Source organism: Peromyscus eremicus, chromosome 2, assembly GCF_949786415.1.
Source record: "Peromyscus eremicus chromosome 2, PerEre_H2_v1, whole genome shotgun sequence".
Lineage (NCBI taxonomy): Eukaryota > Metazoa > Chordata > Mammalia > Rodentia > Cricetidae > Peromyscus > Peromyscus eremicus.
Window position 1 is genome coordinate 143,614,499 of NC_081417.1, and position 23,666 is coordinate 143,638,164.

General features: G+C 49.6%; 1 protein-coding gene and 1 pseudogene across 1 annotated transcript; one reads left to right on the top strand and one right to left on the bottom strand.

Moving 5' to 3' along the window:
• Positions 1-427: 427 nt before the first annotated feature.
• Smpdl3b (sphingomyelin phosphodiesterase acid like 3B) lies at positions 428-23,666 on the bottom strand. The gene is made up of 8 exons (XM_059256157.1): positions 23,312-23,666; positions 11,875-12,088; positions 11,024-11,121; positions 7,227-7,370; positions 6,135-6,307; positions 4,304-4,484; positions 4,089-4,222; positions 428-843 (listed from the first exon to the last, which is right to left on the bottom strand). Exons 1-8 carry the CDS (start codon positions 23,370-23,372, stop codon positions 478-480), a joined length of 1,371 nt encoding a protein of 456 aa, XP_059112140.1. The 5' UTR covers positions 23,373-23,666; the 3' UTR covers positions 428-477.
• LOC131905360 (U6 spliceosomal RNA) lies at positions 1,846-1,938 on the top strand (annotated as a pseudogene).

A 23,666-nucleotide genomic window follows, 5' to 3' on the forward strand; every position in this document is an offset into this window, starting at 1 on the left:
CAGAGCGGCTGCTACTGCAGGTTTAGATTTTGCGTTTAAGGCTCAAGCAGGCAGGAATGGCCGCAAGGCAAGAGCCTAGAGTCCAGGCCACAGCTGTGATCCCTCACGGCTGCACTGTTGCAAAACCAAACAGAAGACTTTTTAAAAAGTACCTAGGGGTTTTGCAATCCGGGGGCCCATCTTCCTGGTGGCTCATTTGACTATGGCAATCAAGTGCATAGTAGTTTGAAACATATGTATTAAAGGGAATAATGCACAAAGACATGTACCACGAGCATGTTTTGTGGATAAAACGTGAAACTTGGAAGAAATATGCTTCTTCGGGACCTCTCTGGTGAATCCAAATGTCCCATCCTAGTTTATTCTCCACAGACACGGGAAACTGATGGCGACGGTCATCTCTCCATGGGGTGACACTGCCCAATTTTACCGGGAGAAAGGTAACCCAGTAAGAGGATAGCTTCGCAGTGCCTACAGTCATAGGACCACCAATACATGCAGGCTTGGCAGCAGAGTCAGCATGAGCAGGAGACCAGGCACCAGCTTAGAGCCAAGGCCATGCAAGCAGGTAGCATAGGTGTTGAATGCCACCTGTTGCATAGCACACACATGCTCAGTGCGGCAGATGTCCCCGCAGGTCGAATAGTCATAGCTGACTGAGTTATAGATGTAATAACGTTGCAGCATGTGCTGGTCACTGGCGATGCGGGTCAGGGCCATATGCATGGAGCTGATGCCTGCATCCTGCACCTGGTAGGCATCTGTCAGGCGGTATTCCAGCTCCCAGTGTGGGGTCTCTTGCGCATTCGCCTGACTCAGGTTCAAGAAGTAGGTCACCATGTCCTGCATTAGAGACACGGGGTATGCCAGTAATGAATAGTTGTTTAGTTCTACCCACAACCCAGCCTGTCCCCAGGCTCTCTAGAGCAAATATTAACAGCTGCTGTTTGTTACTGAGCACGCAGCCAGGTATACCTAGGGGCAGACACCCTCCCTGTGCTTGGTTCTGACGAGGTACCTGCACCTATACCCCCATTCTCCTGATGAGGACACGGAGGCCTAAAGAGGTTGCTGTAGTTTGAATCGGAAGCGTACCCCACAGGCTCGTTTTGAATGTTGTTCCCCAACTGGTAGCACTATTTTGGGTGGCTGTAGAATTTTTAGGAAGTGGATTCCAGCTGGCAGAAGAAGACCTTTGAAGCTGGTGCTGAATCCATCTCTGCTCCCTGCTCAATGGCAATGAGGCATCCCTGACACAAGACACAAGCCTTCCCCACCAGGATGGAGTAAATACTCTGAAACCATGAAGTTGGTATTGTGGTCACAGTACTGCAAAAGGAACTTTACCTTCTCAGCGTGTATAAGTATTCAGTGACAGGGGTGGGATTAGAACCCACATTGCTTTACTCAATGTCTGTTTCCTGTCCTGCCACTTTGGCAGGACAGGCTCCCCACAGAAGCTCTGATGCTCAGTAAATCTTTACAGAATGACAGGGAGTAATCATTGGCAGCAGCGGGGGAGTGGGGAGGTGGGGGAAAGTGGGGGGGGGGGGGTGGGGGGTATGTGGCTGGCTGGCAGAGGTTATAGAACTGTGGCTGTTGGGGTTCACATTCAAATAGGACTCTCTAGGACTCAGCAGTGCCTTCAGAACGAGGAAACACTTTCCCGTGAAACATCTGGTTATTACAGACGGATAAGAGGAGCTTCGGTGAACGGGTGGGAACTGAGTGTGCCGGGCACAGGGCATTATTGCTAAGTCCTCTCTGAACTGTGACTGCCACTGAACAGAGGAAGCAACGGAGTGGCCTTGCACACAACAGGATATACTCTTAAAAGTCCTCAGGGTGCTCGCTTCAGCAGCACATATACTAAAATTGGAATGATACAGAGAAGATTAGCAGGATGACACGCAAATTCGTGAAGCGTTCCATATTTTTGTGTGGTTTATAGGCTTTGATTACTTTATATATTTATAAATGGGATTATATTTATATATATAAATATGATTTATCAAAAAGTCTTCAGGCCTGGGGCTAGCAAAATGTATCCCCAGAATCCACATGGAGAAAAGCAAGAACTAACTTTGGCAAGTCATACACACATATATAATTTTTTTGCAATATGTTTTTTTAAAATCCTTAGATCTGAGCAGGGGAGATGGTTTAGTGTTCAAGAGTAGTTTTAGTTTTAAAAAAAAAGAGTAGTTTTAGTTTTAATTTTGTGAGGTAGAGTATACACAACATGCATGCTGGTACCCACAGAGGCCAGGGGAAGGTGTCAGATTCTCTGGAACTGGAGCTACAGGCGGTTGTGAGCTGCCCGATATGGGTGCTGGGAACCAAGTGAGTGCCGTGCGAGAGAGAGCGGTACATACTGTTAACCACTGAGCCATCCCTCACTCCCAAGGCCACTTTCTGCACAACTATGAGGAAAGGGATGTATCCTAACGCGCACTCCCTCGTGCACACACTCAGACCGAACAGGGTATAGAGGCTCACAGCTGTAATCCCAGCACTCGGGAGCCTGAGGCAGAAAGGTTGAATCAGGGCTGGAGAGATGGCTCAACAGTTAAAAGCATTGTTGCTCTTCCAGAGGACCCAGGTTCAATTCCCAGCACCCACATGGCAGCTCACAACTGTTTGTAACTCCAGCTCCAGGGGATCCGACACCCTCACACAGACATACACGCAGGGGAAACACCAATGCGCATAAAATAAATGATCATTATAAAAAGAAGAAGAAAGAAAGGTCACATCAAGTATATGCCAACAAATCCCTGCTCCGCAGCCTCTGAAATGCCTGTAGGATCAGATACTTGCCAGCACTCTGAGCCACCACCCACTGGTGCCCTGGTCACAGCAGACATGGTGATTTTGTGAAACCAACCGTGAGTCAGAACAGTTCACACGTCTGTCCCCAGCTCTCTAAATCCAGAGTTCTTCCCATGACCTTGGTCTGGCCCTGTGCTCTCTGGGGTCACCCACTCTCCGTGCTCTTCCCCTAAAACACCAAGCCCCTTCCCACCCCAGGGCATCTGTCTTGCTGTTCCCTCTACCTTTTCTACAAACCCAGCTGGCTCACTCAGTTTACACAGAACTCAAATGCCACCTTACTTATGACACTTCTCTTGTCCCATCCACGTAACACAGCCCACACATTCCAACTCATCAGCCCCTTTACCTTCCCTCCCATCCCCCACCATCATTCTCTCCCTCCCTCCCTCCCTCCCTCTTTCTTTCTTCAGCGTTGGAAAGTCAAACCTAGTGTCTCTTCATGTTAAGCCAGCACTTGGCCTCTGAGCTGCAGCCACAGCCCCCGTACCTCACCCCCACTTGGAGGCAGGGTCTTCTCACTATGTTATTGTCTAGTCTTGAACTCACGATGTAGTTCACTCAGGCTGGCTTTACATTTCAGTCCTGTGCCTCAGCCTCCCAAGTGCCTGGGATTACAGTCTTGTGCCAGCAGCCCCAGCCACCACCCTGCCTTTCCTGTCTCCCGTGTTTAATGGTATGGATTTGTGTACTGTCATCCTCCTGTAGGGATTCTGGGGAAGGAGAGCAGTTACTCTGCTGTTCGTGTTGTGTCCCCAGCTTTGAACAGGGCCTGGCATGTGGCAGGTGAGTAGTACATTCTACCGAATGAAGGAAGTAGCATTTCTTTGTCGTTTCAACAACCCCAGAACATCTTAGGAGGTGAAGACGTGCTCACGGTGTTAGGGGCTGGGTCCTAGTTGGTGTATGGAAAGGGGCAATGGACTTGAGCTCAGACTGTGGGGCGTCTTCCATCCCAGCCTAAGAAGAGGCGATTTTATCTTATGGTTCGTAAGCTGCAGAGAGGCAATATGAAGTCAGTATTTTAGGAAGATTAATTCCTCCTGGGTGTGGCAGCAGGTAGGGGGCAGTGACAGTGATCCAGGACAAAGAAAGACTTGGGGGAAGAATTGACCTGATGAGGTGGCAGGTGGATCCAAAGTTCGAACCAACATTCCCTTCCAAGACTCAGTGGTGAGTAAGTAGCAAGCAGATTAGGAAAGGTGGTGATACATTTAGATTCCCACCCCTGGCCCCAGGAGACCCACACTCCTAACCTGCAGGTTCAGTGTGACTCGATCATACTCAAAAACACGGATGCCTGGGTTGTTGGCTCCATTGACCACTCCAGGTAATGTGGTCTTCCATGGGGTGACACCAGGTGTGAGGAACATGACGCTTATGGGGGCACCTTTAGGGAAAAAGACAACAGGCTGAAAGGGACTATGGGAAGAGGAAACCGGCAGGTGGCCAGCTCCCTCGGATGGAGTACCTGCACTGTCATAGAACATCCGGAAGCTGTCGGTATGGTGGTGCCCAAAGAACTGCCCCGCTATGACACGATGGTGCTTCTGGACCACCTTCAGGTACTCTTCATTGAAGCTCTCTCGGAACCAGGCCCTGTCCTGTGTCTTCTCAAAGAACCCTGGGGGCACGTGGCCAATAATGTACACCTGCAAGAAAGAGGTACTGGGATCAGAGACGCTCTCTCCAGCCCCCACTTACACCTTCCAAAACCTGCCCAGGTCCCCAAGGGCAGGCGGACCGGCAAGTGCATCTCCTCTGAACGTAACCCCAAAGCACCTCTTCCACAAACCCTTCCTGACCCTTCAAAGGGTGCTCTTCTCTTCTCAGAGCTGGGACTGATCCTCCATGGCTGTGTGAGGACACTATGCTGTCATGTGCATTTGTGTTTTATGTTCCTCAGGTCACCCAGGCACTTGGTCACCATCACAAAAATGTAGAATGAAGGCAGAATTAGGAGCATGTGCTTAGCCAGGGATGGTGGCGCACACCCCTTTAATCCCAGTACTTGGGAAGCAGAGGCAGGAGGATCTCTGGGAGTTCAAGGCCAGCCTTGATAATGACAGTGTGAATGAGCCTTGGGGTCAAACTGCAGCTGGCCACCAGTCGCATATCATCTCTCTGAGCTTCAAGTTTCTCATTTGGAAGACTATTCACCTGGGGGAGTGGACTGGCTGATTGTGTGTGTGTCAACTTGACACACGCTACAGAGTCATCAGAGAGGAAGGAGCCTCAGCTGAGGAAAGGCCTCCATGAGATCTGTAAGGCATTTTCTCATTTAGTGATCAATGGGGGAGGGCCCAACTCATGGTGTGTGGTTCCGTCCCTGGGCTGAGGGTCCTGGGTTCTATAAGAAAGCAGGGTGAGCCAGGCGGTGGTGGCGCACGCCTTTAATCCCAGCACTTGGGAGGCAGAGGCAGGCGGATCTCTGTGAGTTCAAGGCCAGCCTGGGCTACCAACTGAGTTCCAGGAAAGGCGCAAAGCTACACAGAGAAACCCTGTCTCGAAAACAGAACAAAACAAAACAAACAAACAGAAAAAAAAGAAAAGAAAAGAAAAAAGGAAGCAGGGTGAGTAAGCCAGGAGAAGCAAGCCAGTAAGCAGCTCCCCTCCATGGTCTCTGCATTAGCTCCTGCCTCCAGGATCCTGTCCTGTGTGAGTTCCTGTCCCGACTTCCTTCAGTGATGGACTACAGTGTGGAAGTGTAAGCCACATAAACCCTTTCTTCCCCAACTTGCTTTTTCATCATGGTGTTCCGTTGCAGCAACAGAAACCCTAAGACATGGAGTTGCTATGAAATTAAATGAGAGGTCCATCTAAAATGCAGAGCCGTGTGCCTGCTGCTGGCATGACATGAAGAGCTCTCATCCGCAGCAGCCCTGAAATCCTCCTGGGATGTGCTGGGTGATGCACTGACCCAGACATGAGCCACTGTGCCGGTCCTGAGTAGCTGCTGGCTCAGCAGACGAGGTGGCCACACCTAACATCCGGGCACCTCCTTGGGTACACAGTGTGCACGCCCTACTGCTGTGGGTGCGGCAGTGATGGAAAGACATCTGAACTTGGAGGGAGGAGACTGAGGTTCGAGGCTTGGCTCCACTGCTTACTGTGTGATAAGCCCATCCTTGAGGCCCTAAGTGTCTTCACATGCAGTGGGTTTCAGGTCCTCAACTCACAGGGCTGCTGTGGTTGGCGGAAGCCTCCTCTGGGATAGGCTGACACAGGACCCTCTAGGATGCCTGGTGGGAGACTATTTCAGGAAGTAGCCCAGGGGCACAGGAAGAAGCAGGAGCGCTTACCATCTCCCCGTCCCGGGATGCATTGCTCAGCACATCTCCCAGCCACTGGAATTGCTGGCCGGGGTCGGCCATGCTGGCTGTCTGCTCATTGCTGCTGTAGTACAGATTGGTGTTGAGGACCACAACTCGCCCTGCCCTGCTGGGACCCGGCAACTTCTCAGAATAGAAGGCACCTAGGATGTCACAGCCAGGGATAGCCTGAGGTGGGGACCTCCACCACCCTGCACCTCACTTTCTGACATCTTTCCCTTGAGCCCTCTCTTCCCATAGGAGAGGCATCTAGGGGCAAGAGCACAGGTTCTGAAGCTGAGCTGTGCGACTTGGGCAAGTCAGTTCCTTCATCTCTCTCTGCTCTCAGTGTTCCTCATCTGGATAATGGGCTAACAATGATACTTAGTCTACCCTGCTGACCGTCTTCCACTCAGCTGTCTGCCCCAGGAGCTGACCTATTTAGACTACATCAGTGGGCTTCTGTGCCCACTGGGCTGTGGTTTGACCAATGAGGAGTCCCAGCACACGGAGACCCAGGTAAGAGAAGGAAGCAGGGTAGGGGACATTTGAGCTGGCTGTGTGTCTACACCAGACATTCTCAACTGAGTGATGCGGCCTCCAAGGGAACATCTGTCAAGATGCTCAGAGACACATTTGGTGATCACACTGGAGATGGCATCTAGTAGACAGTGACCAGAGACACTGCTAAACACCCTACCATTGTAGGGACAGAACAGTCCTGCCAGAGAAGGAACCAGGCAGCCCACAAGGCCTGTAGTTGCCCAGGTTCAAATCAGCTTGAGCTAAAGCTCCTGGAGCTATCCTAGGGTCGCTAGGAGACTCCAGCAGGGTGCTGAGGATAGTGCCTGACACTTACTGGTTTATGATCATCTTTGCTGCTCTGCTTCTTAGCTTTGGGCTTTGGATCCTGGTCTCAGCTCCCTTGCCAAGCCGTGTGACCTGTCAGTCTACCTGTCAATCTCCTTTGTAAAACGGAGATAAAACCTGTACCTATTTCAGGGCTTGTTGTGAATGTGAAATCAGATCAGACCCTGTCTGACATACAGTTTGTGTCCATACGGTAACAAGCGCCATTAATACCCTCTTTGAAGAGAGCGAAGGATTCGTTGCTAAGCCAGGGTCTCCACAGTTCCGCCACCTGATTGTAGATGCTGTTGCTCTCGGCTGGGAATTGGTTTTTGGGGTGAAAGTCATGATTTCCTAGAGCAGCATAGACTTTAGTATCTGAGAGAAAAAGAAGAAATATTAAGAAAATATGCAAAGGTACCCAGCCCTCCTCAGCAGCCACTGGCCCTCCAAGCCAAAGGGGACGAGAGATAACACAGAGGAGGAGGATCCAAAGATAGGCAGAAAACCGCATGAGATAGCATCTGGCCGAGCTCCACTGAGGACCGGGAGGGAAGAGTTGTTAGCTGCCCGGTCCTATTTCCTTACTCTACCCTAGCAGGGAATACCCTGACCAGACCCATTTCCTAACTCTATCCTAGCAGGGAATACCCCGACCAGAAAAGAGGCCCCTCAGCGGGTAACGGAGAGAAGCAATTCCTTATGATGACCAGCCACTTGTGTTCCTGTCAATTACAGATCATCTTGCTTCTGGGAGGAGGTCTGGCTCACCTCGGGAGATCTTGGAATTTTCCCTCATTCACATAAGTCAACAAATATTCTACTGCACACCGCCATATGCCAGCATGGAGCTGGAACCGGGCTCTCAGACCCAGAAGCATCGCAGCGCAGTGAAGAGCGGATAATCAGATCCGTGAGGGCTGCCTGCTGTGGGAGGGGTGACAAAGGCTAGGAGTGGGCGGGGAAATCCCTCCTTCGGGTGGGCTTCGGGGGGGGGGAGCCCAGCAGGCTGCCTGCCTCCTCATAGACAGCCTCCTGCGCGGTTTTTTTATGTTGTCAGTTGTGGTAGTGATGGTAGGTTTTGCTTGTTTTGTTTTTCCCTGAGACACGGTCTCACTGTAAAGCCCAGGCTAACCTTGAACTCTGGATCCTCCTGCCTCCACCTCAGTGCTCCAGTACCTCAAGCTGATTTCTGCCTTCTGTTAGTCTCTGTGTCTGGCATGCAGTAGGTGCTTAATAAATATTTAACAATGAACAACAACAACAAAAAACTCTTGGAAAAAGCCAGGCATGGTGGCACCCTCGGGAGGCAGAAGCAGGCAGGTCTCTGAGTTTGAGGTCAGCCTGGGCTAGGTTAAGTGAGTTCCAGACAATGATGTTCCAGGACAGTCAGAGTTACGTGGTGAGACCCTGTCTCAAAGAAGGCCCCATTTAAACTGAGCCTGGTGGCAGAAACTTATAATTCCGGCTCTTCAGGAGGCCAAAGTGAGAGGACTGCAAATTCAAGTCCTGCTGGGCCACAGATGAGTTCAAGGCCGACCTGTTGAACTTAGTGAGACCTGGTCTCAAAATGGGCTAGGGCTATAGTCCCTGGGAGAACATCTATCTGGACTAGCAAGCGAGAGGCTGGGGGTTCAGTCCCAGTACCTCAGAAGAAGGAGGTGGACCCATCTGAGAGAAAATATGAATCCCTGGCATCCCAAGTGCTGATGAAAAAGCACCTACTGTTTTATGATCGAATGTTCCCATAAATGTCTGTTAATTGACTATGAATGACTAGACTATCTTATGTCACCCGCAGACAAACCCACGGGATAGGCATCATAATTTCCCCCTTTTCACAGGAAGAAAACAGACGCTGGATGAGATCACCCAGCTTATGGGAGAGTAAAGCTGAGGGCCTGCTTTGTTGCTGTTCTCCTGGTCTCGCCTTGTACACCTAAGTTCTCAGCCTCTCTACTACATAGAGGTAAGGCCAGTGTGCCAAGTGGAGGTAGGAAACAAATGGAATAAAACTATAGAAGCAAAACTCCCCAGGTCAGGCCTTGGTTCTCTCCACCCCTTCTGTTTCCTTTTGCAGGCTGAGGGTCCAACCCAAGGCCCGTGCATGGCGGGCAGGCACTCTACCAGTGGGCTCACATTCCTGGCCCCTTGCCCTTTTTGAATGAAGTCTTTGAACTCTCTGTGATGCAGCTCACATCTCCAGAATGAGGCCTGCTCTGCTTGGTCCGCGCTTTAATTCTCTCTCACTTCATCCAGCAGGGTCTCATTTTAGCCCCTCTCAAAATGAGGCGTGTCTTCCTACCATGGCTCTGAGAACACACCGGGTCATTCTTTATCAGGCAGCACTTTATTTTTTCACATGGCCATATATAAAATGATTCACCTTACAGCCAGTGACACCTTCAACATTAATAAATGTGACGCAGACTACAAAGTCTGTCATTTTTATACGTGTTAAATTGTGGTCAATGAAGTATTTCCTCATTTTGTTTTGGTTTTGTGTGTGTGGTGTTTGGGTGTACATGTGTGTGGGGTTGCACTCACCCCTGTGGGTGTAGATGGAGGCCTGAGGTTGATAGTGAGATGTCTTCCCAGTCACTCCTCTACCTTATTTTTGAACTTTCTCACTGTCATCTTGGCTAGAGTGGCTGGCCAGCAAGCCCGCAAGATCTGTCTGTATCTGTCCCCCAGTGCTGGGTTTATAGATGTGTGCTGCAGGGATCTGACCAGACTTGGGTCTTCATGTCAGGTGACCAGTGTTTTATCACCTAGCCATCCACCCAGCTTCCTTACTCATTATTTCACTTTTATTCGAGAAGTCCTGTGTGGACCAGAGAAAAGAGGCTCAGGATTGGATATGAGTCTGAATCCCTCACTAGAAAGTGACTTCCAAGGTATCAGTCCCTAACTGCATGGGGGTAATAATAATAGAGCTGGGGGTGGGGCAAATAGCCTATTTGGACCCTAAGTAGCAACCTCTGCTGAAAGATGAACAAGTCTATCTCCGTGGAACACGCAGGGCTGAGTTAGATAAGTGGGGCAGATCCTGGTGTCTCTGCAAACGTTGGTTTATATCAAGGGAGGAGACCACGGGAACAAGAGCTGCTCAGATGGGAGCACAGAGCCCCACACTTGCCACGTGACCTTGACCAGCTGACTTGACGCCAAGACTCACATTCCTCATTAGGAAAACTAAGCTGGTAACAGCTCCTATCTGTGGTTGTCATGACAGCGAACGCACTAAGACCTGCCAAATTCTCAGAGCAGTTCTTGGTACTTAGCACTTGATATATATATATATACACACAACTGTTGTTTATTTTATCATGATTCCGTATGTGGATTCAGGGGGCCATGAATATGACCTTTAGAAGTAGACAGGGTAGACACTGGCAGGCAGCTTCCTCAGGTTCCCAGCTGGCAGCCTGTGGGCCTGATTCGGCACCCAGGACCTGTTTTGCATGGCCCATTTAAGACCATCTTCAAGGGCCAATAGGTGGGGCACACAGCCCCTCTTCTCCTACCATGTCCTTCCAGGTGGCTCACTCACTCCCACTCGCTGCCCGTTCTGCCTGTTCGAAAGGCTTAGGAAGCTCTGAGCAACAGCACTTCGGCTGGCAAGCAGCATCTCCCAGAGGCCTGACAGCCGGACGGTCTGCAGACAGCAGATGCCAGCGCCAGCGTCAGGGCAGGATACAAAGGCCACGAGAGAGCCTGAGTGAGCTTGCCCAGGGATGCCTGTATGGAACTGTAGAGCCTGGCAGGTGTGAGTCTGGCATTAGACAGTGAAGAGGGTAAGGTGGAGGGATGGCCGGCAATTAGTTTAGTGGCCACCTGTGCTGCCACAGGCCAGTGACCTGAGAAGACCGTGCGAAGGGGAGAGATGGGTGCCGTCAAGCACCTGAAACCTGGAGAGCAGCCGCTGTTGTCAATGAAGGTCTGAACTCCAGCTCTCCTACTGCTGCTGTGCCCCGTGCCTGACCCACTGGGGGATCAGGGAACACTGACGACCGGACAGTGAGTCCTACCTGGGAAGACCTCCCTGATGAGGCTGGTCAGTCGTTCCACAATGGCCAACACAGCTGCCTCCCCTAGCCTCTCATTGGGGACGTGCGGTGTGTCATCCCTGTAAAACACCAGAGGGACAGTTGGGACAGGCTTGAGACAGGGCTTGAGACAAGGTTTCTCTGTATAGCCTTGGCTGTCCTGGATCTTGCTCTGTAGACCAGGCTGGCCTTGAACTCACAGAGATCCACCTGCTTCTGCCTCCGGAGTACTGGGATTAGCCGCCCTTACTGTAACAGTGTTATAGTTTTTAAGGAATACTCCTCAGAGGTATCAGAGCCCTTCCCCCGAAGCAAGACTCCCGGGCCCAAGAATTGGAGGACTGTCCAAGCCCTCCTGAGACACTGCCACATTCCTTAAGGGTATAGCCTTTCCTCTCCCCCTGCACAGGGTCCATCAGGTGGCCACCCCACATCATAGTGAGGGACAGTCAAGAACATTATGGATTTCATTCCACTTGGAGAAGTGTCCACTGAAACTGGCAGGAGCACCGGGAGCCATGCTCAGCAGCCTTCCGGGTCACCACCTCCTGTAGGAAGTCCTTTTCCGTCATGTAGGTCAGGTGCCTGGTGCAGTTCCCACACCCCTGCAGGTGGCCCTCCCTCCTGGCTGTATCCTCTGTGAGCCTGAAAGCCCTTTGAAGGCCAGTCCCTGGCTCTGCCATCTCAGATCCCCAGAGCCTACCCCAGGACTGAACACATGACAGGCTGATTTACCAAGTTCTCTTAATCCTGGATATTCAGCTGAGATGAGGATTAACAGGGACAGAGGAGGTAAAGGGCCCGGCTCACATGTGACATTTGACTACCCTTACCCTGTCCAGAGAATGAAGTCTGGCTTTGGCTCAATCTCCTTCATGGCGTAGATGGAAGAGTTGACAAGGGCCCAAGGAGAATCACAGAGGTAGTCACCCCAGGGGCCGGCATTTGGCACAGGCTGGGAGCCGGCTGATGGGCACACCTGGAGGGGGTCTTCGGATACGGTGTAGTTGGGGTCCAGATGCAAGTCAGAGATGTGCCAGAACCTCCCTGTGGGAAAAGAGAACCTCCCTCAATGCTGGTCCCTCAGGCTGGATGAGGAAGAGCCCCGAGGTAAACGCAGGCTCCTCTGGACACCAGGTTTCGAGAAAGAGTTCCAGAGCCCCACTCTGCCCAGAGCAGAGAACAGGCTCGCTCTGTACCCAGCCTGTGACCTTTTGGTGAGGTTCTTACCATTGCCTATCCCAGTACCCACAGCAGCCGCATGGGGGATGGGGCCATATGACCCTCACGGTGCTGAGCAGGTCCTGGTTTGCAAGCAAAGAGAGAAGAGTGAAATACTCAGGCTCTGGATCCACCTAGGAGCTGTGTGGCCTTGGGCAAGCTGAGTCACTCAGCGAGCCTATCACTGGATCCAGACCCTGGCATACCCCGAGATATGAGCGAAAAAAATCTGCCCTGGGGAAGAAGGCTTACACACAAATGAGTTGGGAGAGCATGCAAGCCCTAGGGAGTAAGTGCGGAAATGAGAGAGGATCAGAGCAGAGGAGGAACGGGTCAGTCTCAGGCCGGACGGAGCTCCGCACATGGGCATGCTCACCAGTGTGGATTTGGGGCATCGGTACACGCTGTGGGGTAGTGTGTTTGTGGAAGTGGTTGCCTGAATTTTCCTCCAAACCAAGGGAAGCTGGTGTAATACAGAGAAAGGAAGTAGCAGAAGCAGGTGAGATGGAACACGAACTGCTGTGACCAGCTTCTCGTTTTTGAAGACAGGACTGGCTTTGAACCCAAGATCATCCCGTGTCAGCATCCCAAGTGCTAGGACGACAGGTGTGCACTTGTGTGCACACCCAGCTAGGACACAGGTGTGCCACACCCAGCTCTCAATGACAGCGTCCTGAAAGTCCCTCCAGCCTCTGCCCTTAATCCTGTTTCCGGCAGAGATAAAAGAGAAGCCCAGGATTACCTCACCCCCCACCTGCTGTCATTTCTTCCACTTCCTCTAACTCAGAGCAACTGTCTGCATCCTTCCCCACCGGACGCTGTGCCTGGGGCGGGTCCGGGACATGAGTGTGGCACCAAAACAGGCCCTGACTCCCATTCCTAAACGTTTCCTCCCAGGTGCTCTTGAGATCTTGACCTATGCCTGATTTGGGGAAGGGACCCGAAACTTGCTTACACTAAGATATAAATGACTGGTTAAGCAAATCATTGCCTCCTCCCAGGTACTTTACAGCTGCCCTGCCCACAGCCCTGGAAAGTTTGGATACTCTCTCCACTTTTCTGATAAGAAAGCAAAGGTCCAGAGGTCAACAGGCCTGAGACTATGTGGACAATGGCAGGGGTCCCATGGCTCAGACTCTCTAGGGAGATGTGATTGCTGTCTGATGAACCCAGTACCTGTTTTAGATGGGTGTCTTGACTGACAGTATGTGCCTGCATTTTGATGGTTTTACCCATATGAAGTCTTTGCTTATCATGGGACAGGGGATTTAACCTTTCCACACAGATTCCAACCCCTAATATATTTGAAATTATTCCTACAGAAACAAAACCTGAAGCCAGAGTAAAGGAATTAAACGCCCCATTCTGACCAACGGAGGACGAGCTAGTGGGCTTTCCAAGCACCCTGCATCTGCTAGCTTCTGCATGTGGTCACGTTTTAGGCAAAGCTCCCCAGCCTAATGCAGCAAGTTGAACTTCTGTCTGGTGTTCTTGGGAGACCCCGGCAGAGGCTACTGTTCTGCCTCAAGGAGGAGCTTTCTCAATTAACCCCAAGCACCAGCCACTTGGTTTCTCTGACGTCAGCCACAGTGGGTATTTCTTTACTCCAGAAGGTCCTGGCTGGTGTCGAAGGCTAGACCAGTTATCAGTTTCTAGTAAAACTGAAACTGAGCCCAACCCCCTCCCTAGCATTTCTAAGTAGGGTGTGGTATGTGTGTGTCGCTCTGAATCAAACTCAGGGCCTTCTGCATGCTAGGCAAGTGCTCTACTGCTGAGCCATACCCCTAGCCTTCTCTTTGTTTTGAGAAGGCTCTATTATGGTTCTCAAAATGACCTCAAACTCTTTGAGTTCAGGTGAGCCTCCCATTCAGCATTCCAAGTAGCTGATACAACAGATATGTGTCACCACAAAGTGGTTCAAGTAAGGATTCTTTTTTTAGGGGGAGGGGGTATCTAGACAGGGTCTCTTGGTGTAGCCCTGGCTGTTCCAGAACTCACTCTGTAGGCCAGGCTGGCCTCGAACTCACTCTGCCTGCCTCTGCTTCCTAAGCACTAGGATTAATGGCGTGCACCACCACCACCCATCCAGATGAAGTAAGGATTCTTATGTTTACTTGATAGATGAAGAAACACAAGTTCAAAGTCAACCTGACTCGGAAGCTGGGATATAGTGTTCTTGTAGCAGTTAATCTTAATCCCAGGAAGTTAGCTGTTATGTCAGCCATAAAAAAATTGGAGAGGGGAGTAAGTATAGTCATGCCTATCTCTAATCCCAGAATTTGGGAGGTGAAGAGAGGAAGATCAGGAGTTCAAAGCCAGCCTGGGGCTAAAGAGATAACTCAATGGTTAAGAGCACTTGCTTTGTATGAGGTCCTGAGTTTGGATCCTAGTGCCTACACAACAAGGTGAACATCCCACTACTGTAACCCCAGCTCTGACAAGGGTGGAGACAGGAGGATGGCTGGAGCTGGCTGGCTTCCAGCTCAGCTGAGAAAGCACAAGCCCCAGCTTCAGGGAGAGACCCTGCCTCAAAGGAATAGCTAGAGGAAGACACCTAACGCTTTCTTTGGGTCTCCATGCACTCTCACATACACTCACACAGGCACGCACATATTAATTAGTTAAATCTTAAAAAATAAGAGCAGAGGCTTGGACTGGAGAGATGGCTCAGAGGTTAAGAGCACTGGCTGCTCCTCCAGAGGTCCTGAGTTCAGTTCCCAGCAACCACATGGTGGCTCACAACCATCTGTAATGAGATCTGGTGCCCTCTTCTAGTGTGCAGACAGAACACTGTATACATAATAGTAAATAAATCTTAAAAAGAAAAGAGTAGAGGCTTTCAGTCCAAGGATCTTGATAGAATTCAGATGCTTTATACAGACATATACTGTAAGACAGTAAGGAGCTATTCACTTGAGATGTTAAGAAGGTAAGCCAGGCCAGGCAGTGGTGGCGCACGCCTTTAATCCCAGCACTCGGGAGGCAGAGCCAGGTGAATCTCTGTGAGTTCAAGGCCAGCCTGGGCTACCAAGTAAGTTCCAGGAAAGGCATAAAGCTACACAGGGAAACCCTGTCTCAAAAAACAAAAAACAAAAAACAACAACAACAAAAAAGAAGGTAAGCCAGTATGTGACCCAGAGGCAAATATCTGGAATCCTAGCACTCAGGGACTAAAGGAGATCACACACAACTTTGAGGTCAGCCTAAACTACATCCTGGGTTCCAGGCTAGCCAGGGCTACTGTCTCAAACAAGCCAACAAAAAGTAAACCAAGGGCGGGTGGTGGTGGCACCTGCCTTTAATCCCAGCACTTCCCAGCACTCAGGAGGCAGAGACAGGCAGATCTCTGTGAGTTCGAGGCCAGCCTGGTCTACAGAGCGGGATCCAGGACAGGCACAAAAACTACAAAGAGAAACAAAAAAAAGTAACCCAAGCTTGGCTACTCTTTGTGAGTCATTATTGCTCATTAATGTTATTAGTTAATTATTATGGATATGAGTAAACTTGGCGTCAGGTTTAGTGAGTAGCTGAGGGCATGAACCTCAGTAGGAATTCTAGCTGCATAGACAAGGGCATCTTTACTCGGGCCTGTCTCAGTCCAGCAGCTCACAGGTATGTGAAGACGGCGTGTGGGGAGGTGGGCTAACAGCCTCAGCATGCAGCAGGTGGAAGCGTCAGTTACTCCATATTTGGTCTCTGGTCTTTGAGGGCGTCTGAAAGTCTTCCTCTCACTGCAGAAAGGAGATGGGAGGAAGGGAGGAATGACCACATTTGTCCCGACCACCCTCCTTGTCTCCTTAGGACTGTCCTCTGCAGGTAATCATGCAGGGCCAGGCAGGATATTTGAAGGACAAAGTCAAGACCAACCTTGTCTTATCCTGGTTGGGCCTGTGGACCCAACAGGCCATCTAATGTTCGTTTTCAGAGTTTAGAATGAACAAGGTCACAGGTTGAGTGATCACTTACCACCAAGCCTGAACCCCAGAGCTTGGTCCCCAGGACCCACATGGTGTAAGGAGAGAACCAGTTCCCAAAAACGGTCTTCTGACTTTCACACACCTGTGATGGCACACATGTGATTGCTGGGAATAGAACTCAGGACCTCTGGAAGAGCAGCCAGTGCTCTTAACTGCTGAGCCATCTCTCCAACCCCTTATTCTTTTTTTTTTTTTTTTTTTCCCCCTGAGACGGGGTTTCCCAGTATAGCCTTGGCTGGCTTGGAACTCTCTCTGTAGACCAGGCTGGCCTCAAACTCAGAGATCCACCTGCTTCTGCCTCCTGAGTGCTGGGATTAAAGGCGTGTGCCACCACCGCCGGGCTCTTTTTCTGTTTTTTAAAAAGATTTATTTTTTTTTTCTTTCTTTAGAAATTACATTTATTTACTTATTTGTGTGTGTGTGTGTGTGTACCTGTGTGCACATGCCACAGTGTATGGGTGGAGGTCAAAGACAACTTTCAAGAGCCTCCTCCCTCCACCATGTGGGTCCTAGGGATTGAACTCTGGTCCTTAGGTTCAGAGGCAAGTGCCTTTTAACCCGGTGAGTCAACTGCACTTATTTACTTGAGTGTATGTGTGTACATACATGACAGAGTATGGAGAGGCACAGGACAAGCTGCAGAAGTCAGATCTCCTCTTTTTACCGTATGAGGCCCAGACTCACCTCGGGTCATCAGGCTTGACACTAAGCACATTTACGCTCTGAGCCATCTTGACACTAAGCGCATTTACGCTCTGAGCCATCCTGCTGACTCTCCCTAAGCTTTTCTAGCACTTTATCACGCACAAGCATGGCCTCCCGTAACTGTCACATTTAACCTCCCCTCTACCCTCTACCATCACCCCACTTTTAGGTCATGAAAGAGGTTTGTGGTCACACAGGTTTTCAAAGGCAAGACCAGTGACTCAGGACCCAGGTTTCCCGGCTTGAAGCGGAGGGCTGATTTTGAAAAGGGATGGATGCCATGTGGAGTCAGGGAAAACCTCATTTATGAAGCCAGGCTCACCCACACAGGCAACGGTGACTTGGACCAGGAACTGCCCAGCTGAGCCTCAGTTTCCTCACTGGTAAAGCAAGAATGAAAATGCCCAGAGAAAAGGGGTGCAGATGAAAGTTCTGTCCTGGGAAGCCCGCCAGGAGTAGGGGGGGAGTGGGGGTTAAGACACCAGCCTTAGGACCCATTCCCAGAGCCACACTGCCTCCGGAGGTGGCCCTTCCCCTCGCCTCCCTCCCCTCCCGCTCCCTCTTCTCAGGCCTGTTTCCTGCAGTGTAAGGTGATAGCGCTGACCAGTTCTCTGAGAGCCCTCTGCAACTCTAGTTCCTCTGATTCCATGGGCTGTCGTCTGTCATCACGTGGAACCCACACCACAAAGTGCCCTCGGCCCCACTTCAGTCCTTTACTACTGACACTCAGCAATAATCTAAAGTGCTTCATGGGTTGACAAGATGGCCCAGCAGGTAGACACTTGCTGCCAACCCTGAAAACCTGAGTTCAATCCTGGGGACTGCACATGGTGGAGGGAGAGAACTGACTTTTTCTTTTTCTTTTTTTTTCTTTTTTTTTTTTTTTTTTTTTGGTTTTTCGAGACATAGTTTCTCTGTGTAGCTTTGCGCCTTTCCTGGAACTCACTTGGTAGCCCAGGCTGGCCTCAAACTCATACAGAGATCTGCCTGGCTCTGCTTCCCAAGTGCTGGGATTAAAGGCATGTGCCACCACCGCCGGCTGAGAACTGACTTTTTCAAGTTGTCCTCTGACCTCCACATACATGCACCCTTACACACGCACATACACACACACACACACACACACACACACACACATACACACAAAATAAATCTAATTTTTTTTTTTTCAGAGACAGGTTCTTACTATGTAGCTCTCACTTGTTCTGGAACACATTTTGTAGACCAGGCTGGCCTCAAACTTACAAGAGATCCGCCAGCCTCTGCCTCTGGAGTGCTGCAATTAAAGGCATGCTTAAGTACTCCAATTGTAATTCCTTCTCTATCAACTAAGACGTAAGGGTCCTCTGTTAAAACTATCATTTCCTGTTCCTGTTCTAACTCCACAACCACTGCTCCAAACAGCCCAGTTAGGCGTACCCATCCTGTCTTACAGGTGAGAAAGCTGCCATGCTCCCTGGCCACTCCTAACCAGTCCTTCTCCCTCAGCCTTGATACAGCCTTCAGGGACATGTCTCCCCCCCACCCTTCCCCGACTTGCTGACTCACACTGGGGAGACTTGCCCTTCTCTGTGCCGGCTGATGCAGGGGAATGAGTGGAGTATTGCACAGCTTCATGGGAGGAAAAGGCTCTGCATGCTGGTATCCTGACAGATAGCACCCCAGCTCTTGGCTAAGAACTGTAAAACCCACAGCTCCATGCAACGTGGAGACAGGCTGCTGTCTGATAGGTGACTTGTCACTCTGCACATGAGGAAGGCCCTGAAAACACTCCAAGGTGCCACGGGATTCTTTTTTCCCCCCAACACAGGGTTTTTCTATGTAGCCCTGGCTGTCCTGGAACTCCCTCTGTAGACCAAGATGGCCTCGAATTCACAGAGATCTGCCTGCCTCTGCCTCCCTAGTGCTGGGATTAAAGGCGTGCGCTACCACTGTCCAGCTTTTTCTTTTTTCCTTTTTGTTATTTTTAATTCTGTGTACATGAGAGTGTGTGTACACTTGTAAGTTCAGGTGCCTGCTGTGGAATGTCTTTCTGTATGCTGTGAATATGTGTTGCTATGATTGCTATAATAAAGAAGCTGCTCTGGCCTATGGCCAGTCAGGTTATAGCCAGGCAGGAAATCCAAGAGAGGGACAGGAAGAAGAAAGGCAGAGGTGGAGCCGGGCGGTGGTGGCGCACGCCTTTAATCCCAGTACTCGGGAGGCAGAGCCAGGCAGATCTCTGTGAGTTCGAGGCCAGCCTGGTCTCCAAAGCGAGTTCCAGGAAAGGCACAAAACTACACAGAGAAACCCTGTCTCGAAAAAAACAACAACAAAAAAAAGAAAGGCAGAGGTGGAGGAGACGTCAGCCCACAGCCCAAGGAGCAACATGCCAGCAGACTGGTAACGCCACAGCCATGTGGCAAAACATAGATGGATAGAAATGGGTTAATTTAAGATGATAGCGCTAGCTAGCAAGAAACTTAAGCCATTGGCCATACAGTTTGTAATTAATATAAGCCTCTGTGTATTTACTTGGGACCAAGCGGCTATAGGACGTGGGTGGGAGAGATTTGTCCCCATCATGGGGCTGCAGGACTGGAGAAACTACCACTACAGGTGCCTGTGGAGCCCAGAGGTGTGGGATCCCCTGAAGCTGGAGTTACAGGCAGTTGTGAGCCTCCCACATGGGTGCTGGGAACAGATCCTCTGCAAAGAGCAGCCCATACTCTTAACTGCTGAGCCATCTCTCCAGCTCCTAAATTCTTTTTTAAATTTTTTTTCTTGGTGTTTTTTTTTTTTTTTTTTTTTTTTTTTTTTGGTTTTTCGAGACAGGGTTTCTCTGTGTAGCTTTGCGCCTTTCCTGGAACTCACTTGGTAGCCCAGGCTGGCCTCGAACTCACAGAGATCCGCCTGGCTCTGCCTCCCGAGTGCTGGGATTAAAGGCGTGCGCCACCACCGCCCGGCTTTTTCTTGGTTTTTCAAGACAAGGTTTCTCTGTGTAGTTTTGGAGCCTGTCCTGGCTCTCACTCTGTAGACCAGGCTGGCCTCGAACTCACAGAGATCTGCCTGGCTCTGCCTCCCGAGTGCTGGGAAGTGCTGGGATTAAAGGCGTGCGCCACCACTGCCTGGCCAAGACTTTGATTCTTTTATTTTCAACTAAATCTTAAAGGGCCAGTTTCCCAAGAACCTAATACCACTGAAAATGCTCAACAGCCGTTAAGTCTCCCTGCTCTTTCCCCTTAGTGGACTATTTCTGCAACACTTCACATTATAAACAGAACACAGCTGGACAGCCTGGGTCCATGTCCAGACTCACCAGCTGTGTAATCTTGGGCTAGTTGCTTCTCTGAAGTCGTTTTTCTGTGTAAAATGGGAATGAAAACACTTCATGAGCTAGAGCTTGTTATGAAGGTATTACACACACACACACACACACACACACACACACACACAAATCATGTGTGCAGGGGCTGGAGAGATGGCTCAGTGGTTAAGAGCACTGGCTGCTCTCACAGAGGACCCTGGTTCAATTCCCAGCACTGACAAGGTAGCTCACAACTGTCTTTAACTCCAGTATCAGGTCATCTGATGCCCTCTTCTGGGTACCAGGCACACATGTGGTACATAGGCATGCATGCAAGCAAAACAGCCATGCTCGTAAAACAATATTTCTTCAGCAGTGCTTGCAGATCCTCACTACGAAGCCTTTTCTGAGTTGTAACTCCAAAGTGTAACTTTTAGCTGGTGTGGTGGCACATGCTTTAATCCCAACACTTAAGAGACAGAGGCAGGTGGATCTCTGTGAGTACAAAGCCAGGCTGTTCTACCTAGCAAGCTCCAGGCCAGCCAGGGATACGCAGTGAGACCATGTACACAATGGAGTACTACTCAGCAGAGAAAAACAATGAATCATGAAATTTGCAGGCAAATGGATGGAACTAGAAAATATCATCCTGAGCAAGGTAACCCAGACTCAGAAGGCCAAACATGATATGTACTCACTCATAAGTGGATACTAGATATAAAGCAAAGGACAATCAGACTGCAACCCACAGATCCAGGGAGGCTACCTAGCAGGGGGGACCCTAAGATGACTGTGGTTTATAATAAGTTTCGGTTTTGCCCAATCACTGGGCATGTTTTAGTGAAACATTTCACTATTAGGATAAGAATTTGTACTATAGCCGGGCAGTGGTGGCGCACGCCTTTAATCCCAGCACTCGGGAGGCAGAGCCAGGCGGATCTCTGTGAGTTCGAGGCCAGCCTGGGCTACCAAGTGAGTTCCAGGAAAGGCGCAAAGCTGCACAGAGAAACCCTGTCTCGAAAAACCAAAAAAAAAAAAAAAGAATTTGTACTATATCAAGCAGATGAAAGAAAATGCTGGCCGTACTTTCAGGAGGGGAGGCTAAAATCTTTTTAGATTATGGATTACAATAGAAAAATGTCTGCCATAAATCAAACAGTGAAGGAGAAGATGAATAGGAATCTCACTTACACAACTTAAGTAAAACATAGCTCTCTGAACAGAAGATAGGTTTCTTCTATATCCCAGAATCTAATCAATATTTAAATGTATAATTCAGCTGTTATTTGGCTTAAAAGGGCTTATTGGGAAATGTTATCATTTTTACTATTTTCTACAGAGAAAATATTTTCCAGTTTCAAATAACCCTGGACTTTTGAATTATAGCCTGTTTTTATGTTCAAGCTATCTGTATATTATTTCTCCTGCAGTTGTACATAAAATGTTTTTACATTAAAAAAAAAAAAAAGGACAGGGGCTGGCAAGATGGCTCAGAGGTTAAGAGCACTGGCTGCTCTTCCAGAGGTCCTGAGTTCAATTCCCAGCAACCACATGGTGGCTCACAACCATCTGTAATGAGATCTGGTGCCTTCTTCTGGTGTTCTGCACTGTATACATAATAAATAAATCTTAAAAAAAAGGATAGCCGGGCCGTGGTGGCGCACGCCTTTAATCCCAGCACTCGGGAGGCAGAGCCAGGCGGATCTCTGTGAGTTCGAGGCCAGCCTGGTCTCCAAAGTGAGTTCCAGGAAAGGCACAAAGCTACACAGAGAAACCCTGTCTCGAAAAACCAAAAAAAAAAAAAAAAAAAAAAAAAAAAAAAAAGGATAAATACTATAGAATTGTATTACATGAAATATATAGAATATACAAATTCATAGAGACAGAAAGATTAGACATTATCTCAAGATGGAGAAGAAAGGAATAAAGAGCAGTGATTTCCTAAGTACAGAATTTCTCTTTTGTGTGATGGAAAAGCCCCACAAACAGACAGTAGTATCAGGACATAATATCATGACTGTAATAAATCAATATAATTAATGTAATTAGTGAATATCATAAATATAGTTATTGAATGACTACTGCGAATGTAATCAATGAATATCACAAATGTAATTAATATTATCAATGTAATTAATGAATATCATGAAATTAAAAAAATAAATAAATAAAAAAGCCACCTTCAAGGTCAGCCTGGAATACTATGCATGGGCATTTTTCTTGTTCATGCTGGGTTTTCTCCTTGGCTGTTGTTTCTTCCCAGCTAAGGGGATGTTTATTCCTGGAAGACCTGAATTTCCTTTCCTGCCTTCTTCCTGGTTCCTACATCCACCCAGGGTTCAGAGACCGGCTTTCCACTAATGTTTTTATGTTCTGTTTTTATTTACGTTTATCTATTGGGCGGGCATACACCACTACGCTCGTGTGGAGGTCAGAAGACAACTTTTGGGAATAGGTTCTCTCCTCCGCCCATGTGGGTTTGGGGAACTGAACTCCGTTTGTCAGTCTTAGTGGCAAACACCTTTGCCCGCTGAGCCATCTCGCCAGCCCTTAGCCAATATTTTGTTTGTTTCTTGTTTGAGTCTCAGGGATGGAACACACTGCCTTGTGCATTCAGACAATCACTGTGCCATAGAGCTACACCTGACCTTCAACCAGAAGTGTCCTGATTGAGTTCACAGATCTCTCCAGCCACCTGCTTCCTCTCACAGCTGGCTCATGTAACTAGACCCTAAGCCAAATCAGCGCGCTCCACTGGCAAAGTCGGTGTCCTGCCCCTGACAGGCTGCGGCTCCCGTTTAAAGTCCTCTGACTCAGGGAGGCTTTTATTTATTTATTTATTTATTTTCTTTCTCTTTTTGAAACAGTGTTTCATGTATCCTAAGTCGCCCTTGACCTCTATCTACCAACTGAGCTACACCACACAATAGCCTTGATTGGCTGTCTAAGTCTCTCCACTTGAACCTCTCAGCTCCTTTACCATTTTCGGCCTTGTTCTCGGAGCCATTCCCAGCAGCCCAGACCCTACCCCCAGTTCCCAGAAGGAAACAAAGACCGAGCAGGTTTCCCCCGCTGCCCTACCTAGCTCAGCCCCTGCCACTCCCCAGGGGGCCAGGAGCAGCAGCCACCGCAGCAGGGCCATCCTCAGGATCGATCACTCCACTGCGGCCGCAGCCCCGCCAGGTGTGTTCGCAGGCTCCCTCCAACCTGCGGCCAGCCACGTGTCTGAGCAGAACTTCCCGTCTGGCTAGTACCTGAGTTCCAACTTATCCCTGGCGGCTGGCTGCTCTTGCTTTTCCTCTTTTGTCCAGCAGGGCGTGAGCTTGATTGGAGGAGAGATGTACCAGTCAGCACTGGAGGGAGGGCTTGCACGTCTCTGTGGAAACCGCATCTATGTTGCAAGATGCTGGCTGCCTTAGAGTCCCCGGCTTTTCGA

Bases quoted from the DNA above. Each gene is read 5' to 3' on its own strand.
- Smpdl3b (XM_059256157.1), bottom strand. From the start codon at position 23,372: ATGGCCCTGCTGCGGTGGCTGCTGCTCCTGGCCCCCTGGGGAGTGGCA. The intron at 12,089-23,311 runs GTAGGGCAGCGG...CTTTTCCCACAG, and splicing joins AGTGGCAGGGGCTGAGCTAG to GGAGGTTCTGGCACATCTCT. The intron at 7,371-11,023 runs GTAGGACTCACT...TTTTTCTCTCAG, and splicing joins CATCAGGGAGGTCTTCCCAG to ATACTAAAGTCTATGCTGCT.